The sequence below is a fragment of the Pristis pectinata genome, chromosome 10, assembly GCF_009764475.1.
Source record: "Pristis pectinata isolate sPriPec2 chromosome 10, sPriPec2.1.pri, whole genome shotgun sequence".
NCBI lineage: Eukaryota > Metazoa > Chordata > Chondrichthyes > Rhinopristiformes > Pristidae > Pristis > Pristis pectinata.
In genome coordinates this window covers 97,726,858-97,742,001 of record NC_067414.1, presented here as the reverse complement: position 1 = coordinate 97,742,001, position 15,144 = coordinate 97,726,858, and the positions used below count along the sequence as shown (strand labels likewise).

The 15,144-nt window shown below is 48.1% G+C and overlaps 1 protein-coding gene across 4 annotated transcripts in view; it reads right to left on the bottom strand.

Annotated features, from left to right (window-relative positions):
* Positions 1 to 15,144, bottom strand: part of LOC127575481 (serum response factor-like) — a 65,332-nt gene that overhangs the window by 40,935 nt on the left and 9,253 nt on the right. For 3 of the 4 annotated variants that reach the window (XM_052025414.1, XM_052025413.1, XM_052025415.1), the window contains exon 2: positions 10,585 to 10,851. The exons of the other annotated variant lie outside the window; for it this stretch is intronic. In XM_052025414.1, the coding sequence (XP_051881374.1) occupies positions 10,585 to 10,851 (267 nt within the window). The remainder of the gene's footprint in view (positions 1 to 10,584; positions 10,852 to 15,144) is intronic. 4 annotated transcript variants of the gene reach the window in all.

Genomic DNA, 15,144 nt, shown 5'->3' with positions numbered 1-15,144 from the left:
TGTTATGTGCAGCCAACAGCAGGGCTGCAGGTCATTCCTTCCCCCTTCTAAACTTGTAGCTCACAATAAAGCAAACCCTTTATAGCAAACCCATCAAGGATAGTGCCATTGTGATCCAGCAAACTGACCTCCATCTCAGCTCTCAAACCTAACTCTGGACCACAACCCCACCACTGAACATCAGGCCACCATTGGGCGCACACACAGCTCACCCCTCCCCAACCTGAAGTAGGCTGTGTGGACCTGGAACACAAGAGCTGCAAGATCCACAGGCAGAACCATCCAGGCAGACCTACCACCTCAGCCACCAAAATCTTCTCTGGCACTCCAGCAGGAGGGAGGGGTTGAGAGCAGAGGTATAGGTTAAGTAGATGAGATGCAGTCAAGGGTTTTGCCCACAATGGGAGAGAGGAAGACATTTCAGGGTCACCAGTGCAGCAGCTCTCTCATCAGAACAAAATGGGAAAAATGGAACGTAGTCCTTACAGGAGGAAGTATGGTCACCATAGCTACAAGCTTGTAATGGGTGTTGGTGGCTAGCTTACCCAAGACAGATGGAGAGATGCAGATGGGGAAAGGAAGTCAGATGGATGAAGGGAAGGGTTAGGGTGGAAAATAGCAGCCAAGGTGATGAAATCTGACTGCATTGCATTCTCCTGGTTCCTCCACCCGAATCTCATTTCCTCCAGTTATGAGACTTTCTGCACAGCTGCTTCCAAAATATCTTTTCCTTTAACCATGACTTCCCATCTACCAAGGTGGACAGAGGCACCTACACATCTCATCCAATTCCTGCACCTCTGCTCTCACTCCTCCTCCCCCTGGACAGGGGAAGAGTCCCCCGGTCATCTTCCAACCCACTGCCTCCACATTCAATGGATCATCCTTCCCAATCTCCACCAGCCCCAACAAAACGCCACCCCACCCAACACATTTGCCCCCTTCCTTCCTTGATTTCCAAGAGTTGGCTCCCTTTGCAACTCCCGGTTCGGTCTTGTATTCCCACCAGCCATTCTCCTCCCCACTGCACTTCCCCTTGCAACCACAGAGAGGTGCAACACCCATCCTTTCACCTCTTCCCTTCCTGGCATCCAGGGACCCAGACAGCCCCACCAAGTGATGCAGCGATTCACCAGACTGGAAGAAATGCAAGTGAATTTGGCGTACAAAGTGTGGTCTCCTCTGCACTGGAGGAGCCAAACACACAGACTGGGTGACCACTTTGCAAAGCACTTTTCAGTCCAAAAGGGATGGCCCCAACCTTCCAGTGGCCTATCACTTTAATTCTCCATCCCACACTGACCAATGGGTCCTTGCTGTCACAGTGATGCCCAGCGCAAGTTTGAACAACACATCTTCTGGGTTCAATACTGGATTCTCCAACTCCAGGTAACTCACTTTCTCCTGTGTCAGAACTGGCCATTCCTGCTGTAATTCATCCATCTGCGATTCTAGCTCAGTTGGTGTCCCCCCCCCCCCCCCCCCATTGGTACAGCCCGACCTGCTAGGCACGTCCCACAGCCTTGCTGTCAGTAATGCAGAAAAGCGTAATCACCATCTAAATGCCCCCACTTCACCTGATTGCATCCAGTCACAAACATTCCCTTTGTCCTGCCCATCCCTCCCACCAGCTCCTTGGCAACTTCAACTTTCCCCCATTTTCTCCTTCCCAGTTTCCAACAAGAGATATGTGATATTTATTTATTAGTCACATGTACATCGAAACACAGTGAAATGCATCTTCTTGCGTTACTGAGAATGTGCCGGGGGCAGCCCGCAAGTGTCACCACGCTTCTGGTGCCAACATAACATGCCCACAACTTCCTAACCCGTACGTCTTTGGAATGTGGGAGGAAACCCACGCAGACACGGGGAGAATGTACCAACAGCGGTGGGAATTGAACACGGGTCGCTGGCACTGTAATCGCGTTACGCAAACTGCTACACTACCATGCCCTGAAGCGTGAGCAGTTTCCTCTCTTCACTGAGATGCCTGTCCAAAGAGTTTCCAGCCTTTGACTCTCATGTTCCTGCCGACAGCTCCAAATCACTCTTGCAGGCCATTTTCTATCTGTGGCTTCAGTCTCATCCTGTTAAACAACAGGGAGTGGCCCACTCTCCTGTCCCTCAATTGTTGAGGCCAGAAAGATTCTGACAAAAAAGCATTTCAAGCTGCACAGCCTTGCCCCAGGGGACACAAAACGTGCATCTTCTCTACACTCTCACTGAGGCCTAAAATTACTTAATGAATCTCACTAGCATTTTGGTTTCTCAACAGCAGTGCGCCAGAGATGACAGATAACTGAGAAGGAAGTCAATTAAATAAAGTGTTATTTATCAATTTGATAAGCTTCTTAAAACCAATGAAGCTGCACACTGAACAAACTGCTGGAGGAAACGACAAGGCAACATCTGTGGAGGCACAGGGATGGGGGTCGACATTTTGGGTTATGACCTTACATCAGGACCAAGTGTGGAGGGGAGATACCCAGTATAAAGAGGTGAGAAGAACTGGCAGGCGATGGGTGGAACCGTGAACTTCTCTTTTGATTCCTCACACTTTCTACAAATCAAAAGGGGCAGCCATAAGCACTTGCATGGGCCGCAGCTACAGTCTTTTCAGTGGCTACATCGAACAGTCCTTGTTCCAAACCTACTCTGGCACCACTTCCCAACTTTGTCTGGAGTGCCGACGACTCCAGTGGTGATGCTTCCTGCAAAATTCATCAATTTTAATCACCTTCGCTACAGACCCACCCTGCCCTCAAATTCACTGGGACCATTTCTGACACCACTCCATTTTCTAAATCTCCGCCTCCAACGCAGGAGACAAACTATCCTCAGAAATTTACTATGAACACACCAACTCCCACAGCTACACCTCCTCCTGCCCCCATCTCTGGGGAGGATGCCATCCTGGTCTCCATTTCAGTTGCATCTGTTCTCAAGATGAGACTTTCTGTTCCAGGACACTGGAAATGTCCTTTTCCAGGAAACTTGGCTTCCCTCCTACTCTGATTGGAGCCTTTACCCACATCTCTAAACATTTCCTGCACTTCTCCATTCAGCCCACCTCCTCCCACTCCCACCCCCACCCCCAGACAGAGGTCCCTTGGTTCTCAGTTTTCACCCCACCCAGCACTTCATCCTTCATTATTTACACAAGCTGCAACAGATCCCACCACCAGTCACAGCTTCCTCTCCCCCTTTTCTGCAGGGACCACATTCTCCATAACACCCTGCGCTGCTCATCCCACTCCTTGTACCTGGCACTGAACCCTGCAACCCGAGGTGGTGCAACACCTGTCCCTACACCTCCTCACTCACCACCATCCAGGGACTTGAACAGCCCTCCCAGCTGAGGCAGAGGTTTGTATGCACCTCCAACCTCATCTACTCAATTTGATGCTATCTTAGCGAGACCAAGTGTAGACTGGGTAACTACGTTCGGTCCGCAGTGTCCACCTCAGGATCCCAGTTCCGTGCCATCTGCCTTCTCCACTGCCAGGGCGAGAACACCACCACATATTCTGCTCAGATAGTCTACAAACCAACAGCATGAATATTGAATTTTCCAATTTCAGGTAACCCACAGTCACATGTCCCTTTCCCTCCTCCTGACGCACCCAGGTTCTTTCCAACCCTTTTCACCCCTTTTCACAGCCCCTCATAACCCAGTTTCATTTCCCTCCTCAACCGGTTCCATCCGCCTACCGTCCCACCCATACCTGGTTCCAATGACCTTGTTCCTCAGTGGTCAGATTCCCACATCTGCAGCTGCTCATGTTATCACCTTCCAGCCCCCTTGTTCTCCTCACCTGTTTCTACCCATCACCTGCCAGCCACCGTCTCCCAACAAAGAATTTAACTACTTCAACAAAACATGCCCAGCTGTCCACTACAACAGGTGACACCCACCACTTCCCCCCCACCTATTAGATTCCAGATTGTGATCAGCCCCAAGGGGTGGTGGTAAGTGGTATACAGACAGGAGGGAGGCACCCTCAACATCACCTCCAGAATTCCTATCGTCACACTGCATCATGTCAAACAAGGGCAAGGAAACCTAACTACCACCCATCGTTGCCCTGAGTTGACGAATCAATGCTTCTCCATGTTGACCAACACTTGGGAGAACCACCAAGTGAAGAGCACAGATATTCTTTGGGTTTGATGCTCACAAGTGGCTCAGTAACACCACCAACTGCAGAACACAGGCCCGAGGTAGGTAGGGTGAACCAATACAACCCTACCGCACCTAGCGGAGAGACAGTCAGCAATGCCGCATCACAGCTCCAGAGACCCAGGTTCAATGTTCAATCCTGACCTCCGGTGCTGTGTATGGAGTTTGCATGTTCTCTCCACGAGTTCAAGTTTCTCCCAAGGGTTTTGATTCTCTTCCCCATCTCAAAAACACACTGTGGATTAATTGGCCTCTAAATTACTCCCAGTGCAGGTTAACACAAGGGGTGCACATGCAAGAGAGAATAAGCTGTCGAGGTACAAGGGAATAAGGAGAGAGGGGATAGGACCAATGGGATTGCTCCCCAGGAGCCAACCTGTACCCAAAGGGCCAAATTGCCTTCCTATTGTGTTAGGACCTTGTTGTCATCAACCTACCTGCAGCAGTTCAATGCTGGGCACCCGTGAGATTTGGGGGGGGGGGGGGGGGGGGGGGGGGAAGGGGGAAGTGGGGTACCATCAGCAAAACTGTACACCACCACCTGCAGTGACCCTCAGAAGCATAGCACTACCAGGAGAACCAACCACCAGGCCACCACAGTTCAATGAGCACAGAACAGGCATCCAGGAGCAGTAGCAGACGTGCCTCAAAGTGAGGCACCAGGCTAGTGATACTACTTCAGGACTGCAGGCTTGGCCCTGCCACATCTCATCTTGGGCAATTCAAACAGGAGATGGCAGCTCCAAGAAGATTCCCCGTTTTCAACACAGCGAGGACTATCTGTGACAGTCCAAGGGAAAGCTGAACACCACCACCTGCAGGTTCCCCTCATGTCACACGCCACCCTGACATGGAAATCACCATTCCTCCGTGATCACTTGACCCAAATCCTTCACCAGAGACAGTAGCCATTCACCACCTTCACAATGCTCATCACAGGCAGATAATAAACACCAGCTATGCTCATATTCCAAAAATCAGACCCATAATATAATCACCAGTGTATCTGCAGATTGAAGCCAATTTTTTTTTCAGGATCATAGAATCTGAACAGGTAGAAACTCCTGTGGATAAAAAAAAAGCTAATTAACTTTTAATAATTAACTCAACATCCCCAAAGCAAAAGATCCTCTCCCAACTGCAGTATGTTGTCCTCTAACAAAGAAGAGCCGCAGCAAGACCTTGGTCAATGTGGATCACTTCCCACACTCCAGCACCAACTCTCACACAAAATTCACCACCACATTCAATATGCCAGCACAGCCTCTGATCAATTGAGGAACAGGGGTTTCAAGACCAGGAATCAGACTTGACACAAAACTCATGGTCTACCAGACAGCAGTGATCCCTCCCCTTCAGACAAGCTTCTGAGACCTGGACTACATACAGCAGGCACCTGAAGGTATTGGAAAATACCAAGTCACTCAAAATCCACTGAATTCACTGACAGAAGTCAATCGGCAGAATCCCCTCACAGGACACCAGGATGTGGTCCTAATTACACCCAGTCAACTGCCTTGGGCATCATTTACATGTCAAATACCAGACACCACTCCAACGTACCCTCAGCCAACACCAAGGTACATCACTTGCAGATGCCCCATCGTGCCCTGTGACCAGGGCCAGATTGAATATGGCCGTGACTGTACCAGAGCAGTTCCACTGGCTGTCAAACACTGGGAACTGCGAAGGATGAGAAAGAGGCTATAAAAAAATGAAAGCAAGTGCTTCCTTCTTACTGCCCTGTGACTACTTCAAAGCAACCTCCTCTTTCCCACCTTACTTCCCCATGTGGTTGTGTGGGCTGGAATGCGACTCACTCTGCTCATATGACCTCCTGACACTGGACCCTGGGAGGCTGAACTCCTGCCATTTCACCCAAACTTTAATCTGCAACTTTCCCCATAATGGAAACTGACTTGAAGAAAAACCAGCCTTCTGAGTGGCTTCAGAGGTGAATCATTTGCAGCGAGCTCCTTCCAGCTCATGCCTCTCAGGAACTAAAAGAGTGCATTTTCTTTCGATGTTGTATTGTCTGGTCCATGGAGTTCTCACTTCACTAGCTGAACATCTCCCAACACTACAGCGCATCCTGCAGCAAAGACACACTTTTCCAATGTGGTCACTCTGGCTCTCGCACCCCACGTAACCAATCAGTATGCAGCCTTGGCCCCAAAACAACCTTAGGTACCTGAAGACCCATACTCAACAATTTAGGAGCAGCTTCTTCCCCTCCACCAGCAGATTTCTGAAAAGTCCATGAACACTACTTCATTTTTTTTTTCTGCATTATTTATTTAGTAATCTTGGGTAAGTTTTATGTCTTTGCACTGCACTGCTGCTGCGATACAACAAGGTCACAAGTCAGAGATAATAAACCCAATTCTTATTGGCAAGAAACCAGATCTTCCTTCAAGTGGGACCATGGCGCCTGTTCCCTTCTCTGACGTGCACACTTCACCCCTTCCCCAGTTCCACATTGCCACTGTTTTATGGGAAAACTGATTTCCAACTTCATTCCAAAATGGACTCACTCTAAGATTCCACCACTTTTAAATGCACCAGAGGAAACAACTTCTCGGCAACCACTTATCCAGATCCTCCGTTCGTAGGCTTGAATTTATCCCATTGTCCTCATTTACTTGGAACCAGAGGCCATTCAGTTCATTCCCTCCAGTCTGGCTCCCAGCAGAGAAACCCCAGCCAAGCCATTCCTCACTTCCATGTCACCCTGCAACTTAATCCCACCCTCAGACCCAATAAGTCCCCCTTTTGCCACTTACCTACACAAGAGTAATTTACAATAGCCAGCTAACCTACCGACACGTTTCTGGGAATATGAGAGGAAAGCAGTGCACCAGACGGTGATTGTCCAAACAACAGACATCACCTAAGGTCGGGTTCGAACCCAGGCCCCCCCTGCCAGCAAAAACTACAGCACCATCACCCAGAGCTTTTGTTATTCATCAGATCTTATTCGGAAACCTCACTTAACTTTTAACTTCTCTGAAGCACAAATCAAATGTTAGTAATGAGAATTATAGCCCAGTCTAGGCTTTACCCCAATTCTTCTTTCATTTCCCTTTCACCCATCACAAACACCTTTAGTCCTTTGCACCATCTCTGCCTCTCCCTTCACCAGCACCTCCCACAGACAGGTCCCTCCAAGCCTCTCGATCTTTGAAAGCACGGTGCTGTCATTTTAAAGGCAAAATGGAAATATAAATTCTCCCTTGTTGACATTAATAGCCAAAGAGTTTTATGAGCAGGAAAAATAAACAGCAGGACTTGGGACTTCTTTTGAAATAATGCTGCATATAGAAACATCTGGATTCAATCACTTTTTCCAAACTTAAAAGGAAAAACAGGTAAGATTATGCAGCCTGTGCCTTTAAGATACCAACAAGGAGCAGCCTTAAGAGGCAAAGACAAGGAAGACCCACAGGGAGCAAGACTGGGAGAGAGAGGGAGAGAAGTGACAGTGCAGGGGAGGTTTAACAGATGTTGCTGGGATATAGAAGGAAGATAGTGGTTGTCATACTGGGAGGGGAGTAAACAAATTGGACCCATACTCTCACTGAAAGAATGGGAAGTGGTTTCATTGAAGCACACAAAATTCTTAACAAGCTTAACTTAGTATATACAGGGATCAGGTCCCCCCTCCAACCACAGAGTCAAGAAACAGGAGTCAGTCTCAGAATAAGGGGTCTGCTATTCAGATTCAAGATGGGAGGAAATTTTAGATATTAAAAAGGAACTTGAGGGTTATGGGGCTAGTGTAGGAACATGGTCCAAGGTAAAAGACCAGGCGTGATCATGCAGAATGTTGTCTTGCCTGTGCATTGTCCATCTGGACTGGTGTGGAAATGGGAGCCCAGAGCAGCAGATAAGTCTCACTAACCTTGTACTCAAACTCACTGGGTCAGAAATCTGCCCACCATTAACGCAGGAAGTTGGTGGGGTGGGTTTATTGCTTTCCTCGGTCACCAAGAGGAGCCTGCAACTCACCCGTCACTCTGTCTGCTCTAACAATTTGCCCAAACTCCACAGGTCGTATTGAAGACATTGGGCAAACTTGCTCCTTTTCTCTGGAGTGGAGGCTGAGGGGAGACCCCATATAATTTTAAGATTTTGAGAGGAATAGATAGGGTAGACAGTCAGAAATCTTTTCCTGGGGTAAAGTGTCACATAATTGAGGATATACATTTAAGCTGAGAGGGGGGAAGTTAAGGAAATGTGCAGGGCAATTACTTTTTATTTTAAAAACATACAGAGTGGTGGATGCCTGGAACTGGCTGGCAGGGTGGTGGTGAAAGAAGATACAATAGAGGTGTTTAAGAGGCAGTCAGATAGGCCCATGAATATGCAGGGAATGGAGGGATATGGATCCTGTGCAGGCAGAGATTTGGCATCACATTCAGCACAGACATTGTGGGCCGAAGGACCTGTTCTATGTTCAATGTTACACGAATCACAGGGACAGTGTAGGTACACTGCTGAACACAGGGTCCAAGGGCGAGCAACAAGAATGCCCACAAAAACTGCAGACCCAAAGTCTCTGACACAAAGACAAGATCAGCCCACTAGCAAAATAGAGCAACTTCCCATCAGATATCCCGCCACATTCCCCACCACCACCACCACCCCAGTCAAACTCAAGGCCGTACTAAGAAACGAAGCAGATTTTAAATTTAACCATGGCGGCGTTGGTTCCAATCTGGATAAGAACAAGGATTTGGTAACTGGTTTCACTGCTGTGTTCATGGGGAGTGGAAGGAGAAAGAGAAAAGAGGTACAACCCCACCCTCCTGCACAGACTGGTCACTGCCTGGTTCACAATCCAGGGATCAGCAAATGCACAGAATTTGTGTTTTGCTTTTGGTGTCTGAACCTTTAAAGCCACAGAACACATTGAGAAGCCAGGGTACAGTCTCCAAAGCTGGATGGTTGACCAACTTAGAACAAACACAAACTGACTTCTGGCAGCTGTCCCCGTCATGTGAGGATCATTAGCACAACCCCAGAGAAGCTGCCTCCTCCATCCTCTCCAGTGCTGGGTGAAGGGACCCATGGTGCTGTGGGTAGGGGGCTCTGGAACCTTGACCTAGCAACAAAGGAGGAATGGTGATACAGTCAGCAAATCTGAAATAGTTGTAGGGGAGCTTGTAGACTTACAACATACAAGCGTGGCTTGACATTTCTTCAAATGCAATAGTGCCCAGAATTTAGCAATCAAAGTTTGAGCCACATTGACTCAATTATAGCTCCTGTAATCATGGTTTAATAACCAAGTTTTGTTTGATGGCAAAGGAACAAATGGTACATGACGCAGTAATGACACTCCTCTCAAACTTGCCGTACAATTATAAAATTACTTTGTGGAAACATTTCACCTGTAAACACATCCATTGTTATCAGTAAAACTAAATAATCCTATTACTAAATTTAGTAACAGGATTATTTAAGACTAAATTTAGTAAAACTAAATAAATAGAAAGCCCAAAAATGAAGAGAAAACAAATAACAGATGCCTAACCCCAGCTTCAATTATTTTGCATTTCCAAATCACAGCTCAACACCAAACTTCAAGCTCCGCCATGGGAAGAGATTATCACACAAACAGGAAGAAAGATTCAAGGATGTGCTGAAAGTATCTTGAAGTAATTCAACATTGCCACCAACTCCTGGGGCTCTGTGGCCCAGACCACTCCACGCAGGGACCCATTGAGAACACCAAGGCTGTGCACCAGGAGCACACAGCAGAAGCCCTGCACACGTGGAAGGAGCAAACCCCTTCACAAACTCCCCACCCGGTCAACCATCCCATCAGCAGACAAGTTCAAGGTTCCCACAGTGGCCTCAACCACCTCTGGAAATGGAGTGGAAGCAAGTCACCCTCAATCAGGCTGGCATGGAATAGATGAGCTGAAGGGCCTGTTTCTGAGCTGTAGTACTTATAGTCCTGTGAGACCACCACGGGAGAAGACCAAGACACAGGATGGGTCTAGAGCAACACACAATCTACTGGAGAAACTCAGGGGGTCGAGCAGCATCTGTGGGGGAAAGGAATCGTCGACATCGTCAGGACATGCAGGATTTCGACCCGAAACGTAGACGATTCCTTCCTCCCCCAACAATTGCTGCTCGACTTGCTGAGCAGATTGTTTGTTACTCCAGATTCCAGCATCTACAGTCTTGTTTCCACAGGAGGTGACTCTTCGGCCCATCAGGTCTATGCCAGCCCCAGATCCACTCCCCCTCTCTGGAGTGCAAGGAACCCCTCACCCTACTCCAGGCCCCACAGGGAAAGCCATAAACCACTGAAGGAAGAGCAGCACCATCTGTAACACGCACTCCCCACCACACCATCACGTTGCCGGACACTGCACCATGGTCTTTACCTTGTTTTCTCCGCTGCTGTCAGTCTCCGATACCTGATAGGTGAGATCAGTCTCCTCGAAGCCAGTGGCGCTCATCCGCTGATCCGTGGTGGGGTCAGAGCGTGGCGGGGAGTCAGGGGAGTTTAGACACGTCTGTATCAGCGCCTTGCCCGTCTCACTGGTGATCATCGGCTGCAGCTTCTGGGTGGCAAAGGTGTACACGTGCCCTGTCTCGCTGGCCACCAGGAGAAGCACCTGTGTGCCCGTCAGTGTGGAAAGTTCGTACGCCTGTACACAGGGCAGAGGAAGGACAGGCTGTTTTATCATCGCTTAACAGGAGCCTCAACCGCACTGAGGGAATCACAGGTGGACGGCACTGCGCACTGGGGCACCAGCCAGGCAGCTCAGCGCTGCGCACAGGGGGCACCGGTCCGCACACCTCAGCGCCGTGCACCGGGATGCCAGTCCGTGCCGCACACCAGGGCGCCAGCCTGCACCGCGCACCAGAACCTGGATACCTGACCCAAGCCCAACAGGACCCGACCACTGGCAGACTGACTCTGTAACAACCACGTTAGGGCGATCAGTTCTGTCCTACCCCATGCATTGCTCCCAAACACAGCACCGAGATGGTTACAGGGTTAGGTCAGGGTTGGAAGAGATGGAGTACTCAGCTGTGGTCAGGCTACCGTTCAGTTCTTGAACCAAGCTGCACAGCCCGAATCACCTCAGTATAGCAACACTATGACCACTGCGCCACAGTAAACTTCATTTTTGTTTTATTTCTCACATATAATTTGTTTTTCTTGCAACCATTTTGTACCTGATGCTACGATGCTGCTGTAAGTTGCTCATTGCACCCGCGACAAGACAATAAGCATGACTTTGGCTCAGACATTATACCCAGGCAGATCCACGTAGTCGACACAGCACAGAACTAACATATTGGCTAACAATACAGTACATTCAAAAGACACACCATCCCATACCAGGGCCCCAGACTACATACAGGGCGAAGTACACACAATCTACATCTCGTGCTGGGATTCCAGACAGGATACACAGCACAGTACACCTGCTACAGAGGGTCAGTACACTCAACACACAGACCTACTCTTAGTAGTGTTCCAGACAGGATACACAGCACAGTACACCTGCTACAGAGGGTCAGTACACCCAACACACAGACCTACTCGTACTGGTGCTCTAGACAGGATACACAGCACAGTATGTCCAAAGTGAATGTGAACAGAAGCAGGAGGACCATCAGGGGTGGTTACTGTCTCCCATCCTGTCCTGCAGCAAGGTCAGGCCTGATCTTCGACCTCAGCTCCAAGTCCCTGCACCAAACCCCCACATCCCTCAGTTCCCTTCAATATCTAATCCATAGAGCTCTGCCTCTGCAGCCCTCTTGGGTAAAGAATTCCAGAGACCGACTAGCCTCTGGATAAAGCAATTTCCGCTCACTTGTCCTGAATTACCAACTCCTTATCCCACTCCTTTCCCAGCCAGAGGAAACACTGATACCACACACCACTTCACAGAGTACACGAGGTGATCAACATCCTGAGGCCCAATGTGCTTCATCTTTCCTCACAGGGTAAACACCCCACCCCAGGAACACACCTGGTAAATCTTCAATCACCCCCTTCACTACACATCTTTTCTTGGACAACAGTCCTGAACACAGCATCCCCATGTGGTCTCACCTCAGGCCTGGGTAATGTGACCAGGGCACCTCCACTCTTATTCCAATTCCTTTTGCAATATTGGACAATAAAACTTGTCTTCCTAATTGCTTGCTTTATCTGTACATTAACCTCACAAGGTCCCTCTAAACACCATTACTTTTAAATCCCTCACCACTTAAAATACTCAATTTTACTATTTTTTTTCTACCAAGGTGCATGACCAAGAAAGCTCACCAGCACCTCCATTTCCTCAGGAGGCTAAAGAAATTTGGCATGTCCCCTTTGACCCTCACCAATTTTTATTGATGCACCACAGAAAGCATCCTATGCAGATGCATCACAACTTGGTATCACAGCTGTTCTACACAAGACCACAAGGAACTGCAGACAGTTGTGGACATAACTCAACATCACAGAAGCCAGTCTCCCCTCCATGGACTCTGTCTACACTTCTCACTGCCTCAGTAAAGCAGCCAACATACTCCCAGAAATTCTTCTCCCATCGGGCAGAAGATACAAAAGCCTGAAAGTACATGCCACCAGGCTCAAGGACAGCTTCTATCCCAGTGTTACCAGACTATTGAACAGTCCCCCTGTACAATAAGATGTACTCTTGACCTCTCAATCTACCCCGTTAAGGCCTTGCATCTTATTGTCTCCTGCACTTTCTCTGTTACACTTTATTCTGCATTCTATTATTGTTTTCCCACATAGGGCAAGCACGGTAGTGTAGCGGTTAGCGTAACGCTATTACAGTGCCAGCAACCTGGGCTCAATTCCAGCCGCTGGCTGTAAGGAGTTTGTATGTTCTCCCCGTGTCCGCGTGGGTTTCCTCCGGGTGCTCCGGTTTCCTCCCACATTCCAAAGACATAGGGGTTAGGAAGTTGTGGGCACGCTATGTTGGTGCCAGAAGCGTGGTGACATTTGTGGGCTGCCCCCAGATCTGTTGTCATTTCACCGTTGTTTCGATGTACGTGCGAGTAATAAAGTCTTAAAAATTTCACTACCTCCATGCACTTTTATAATGAAGTGATGTGTATGGATGGAGAGCAAAATAAAGATTTTCACTGTACCCTGGCACATGTGACAATAATAAACCAATTTACCTTTTCTCCCCCCCCGCCACCACTCCATTCCAAGGACTTGGCAGATGTCTATTCAACCAGCCTCTCCCAACACCCGCTGAAACCCTCACAGCCCACACTGCAGACTTGGATACATTATTCCTGACACCCAGTCAAGTACAGCTGGGGACCCAGCACCAATCCCTGCAGCACCCACAGGTCACAGCCTCAGAAGGGACCCCTTTCCTCCTACCATTAGCTACCCATCAATACACACAAGGACATTAGAGAAAATTAGAGTGCACAGAACGGGGTAGTGGCCTCTGATGTGGCGCCTTAAAAAAAGTGCAAATCACCACATATACTGGCTTCCTCTCACGTATTCAGCGGCTTAACAGATTTATCAAACACAAATGCCCTTTCATTAATTCATTTGAATTCTGCCCAATCCATCTGAGTGCCAGCTTACACTTCTTTAATACTACATCCTTGCATTTTCTCAAGCACCAATGTCGGACTAACTGGTCTGCAGCTCCGTCTTGCCCTCCCTCTCCCAATCTCATCTTAAAATAGTGGGTTACATTTGCTACCTTTCATCCTGCAAGGACAGTTCCACAATCTGTGGCATTCTGGGGGGGTGGAAAAATGATCAGTGCATCCACAATCTCCACTGCCATCTCTCTTCAAATCTTGGGATACAGGTTGTCAGCTCCTGGGAACTTCAGCTTTCAGCCCCAGTAACTTCGGTATACTTCTGTTCACCACTGCCGGTTCCATTGAGCTCCTTGTTCACTCTGGAGGTTTCAGCTATTCTACCATTTTTAACATTTCATTAGCCAAGGCTGGGCAACTTACTTGGTTGGGATTTTATACTTTGAAAGGGATTATATAGAGATTAATTATGTATTAATTAAGTGTTAGAGAAGTGTTTCCCAACCAACTCGTGTCTCACCCCTTCATAACTTGCTCCAAGATCCCCATTTCACATTGAACCCAAACACTTCCAAAATCTTTTTAAAAAAGTTATGATCACTCTTCCCCAATTAATTAATTAATCAATCAATTGCTGTTTTACACAGACCAGTGCATCTCCACTGCCATCTCTTTTCAAATCTTGGGATACAGGTTGTCAGCTCCTGGGAACTTCAGCTTTCAGCCCCAGTAACTTCGGTATACTTCTGTTCACCACTGCCGGTTCCATTGAGCTCCTTGTTCACTCTGAAGGTTTCAGCTATTCTACCATTTGCTATGAAGGGGTGAGACACGAGTTGGTTGGGAAACACTTCTCTAACACTTAAAGAATTAAAACATAATTCACCTCTACATAATCCCTTTCAAAGCACAAAATCCCAACCAAGGAAGTGGCTCAGCCTTGGTTAATGAAATGTTAAAAGTTGTAGAATAGCCGAATCGTTTTGTTTGGAGGGTCGATCTGAAACACAAGGACCATTTTCCTAACATATTAATTAGCTCCTTACCAATACAGGTGGGGGTGATAGCAGGAGAAACAACCAATAGTCAGGAAAATCTGCCAAACACAAGAACGCCAGATTATCCCAGTTAGTGGACTGAAGTGCTGGTGATTACCATGTTAAACCCTGTCACAAGCTGATCTACTTTACACCCCAAAGCACCAGCAATGCACTGGGCACTGGTCTGTGTAATACAGCACATACGACACCGAGCTCACCACATACTTGGGCTGGAGGCTGGTTTGCTACCAAAGCAGCAGAAAATACTCAGTTGTAAACACAAACACCACCATTGTGTTGCTTGGAGAGTTAACCTGAAATACAAGGACCATTTTGCTAACGTGGGAATCCCCA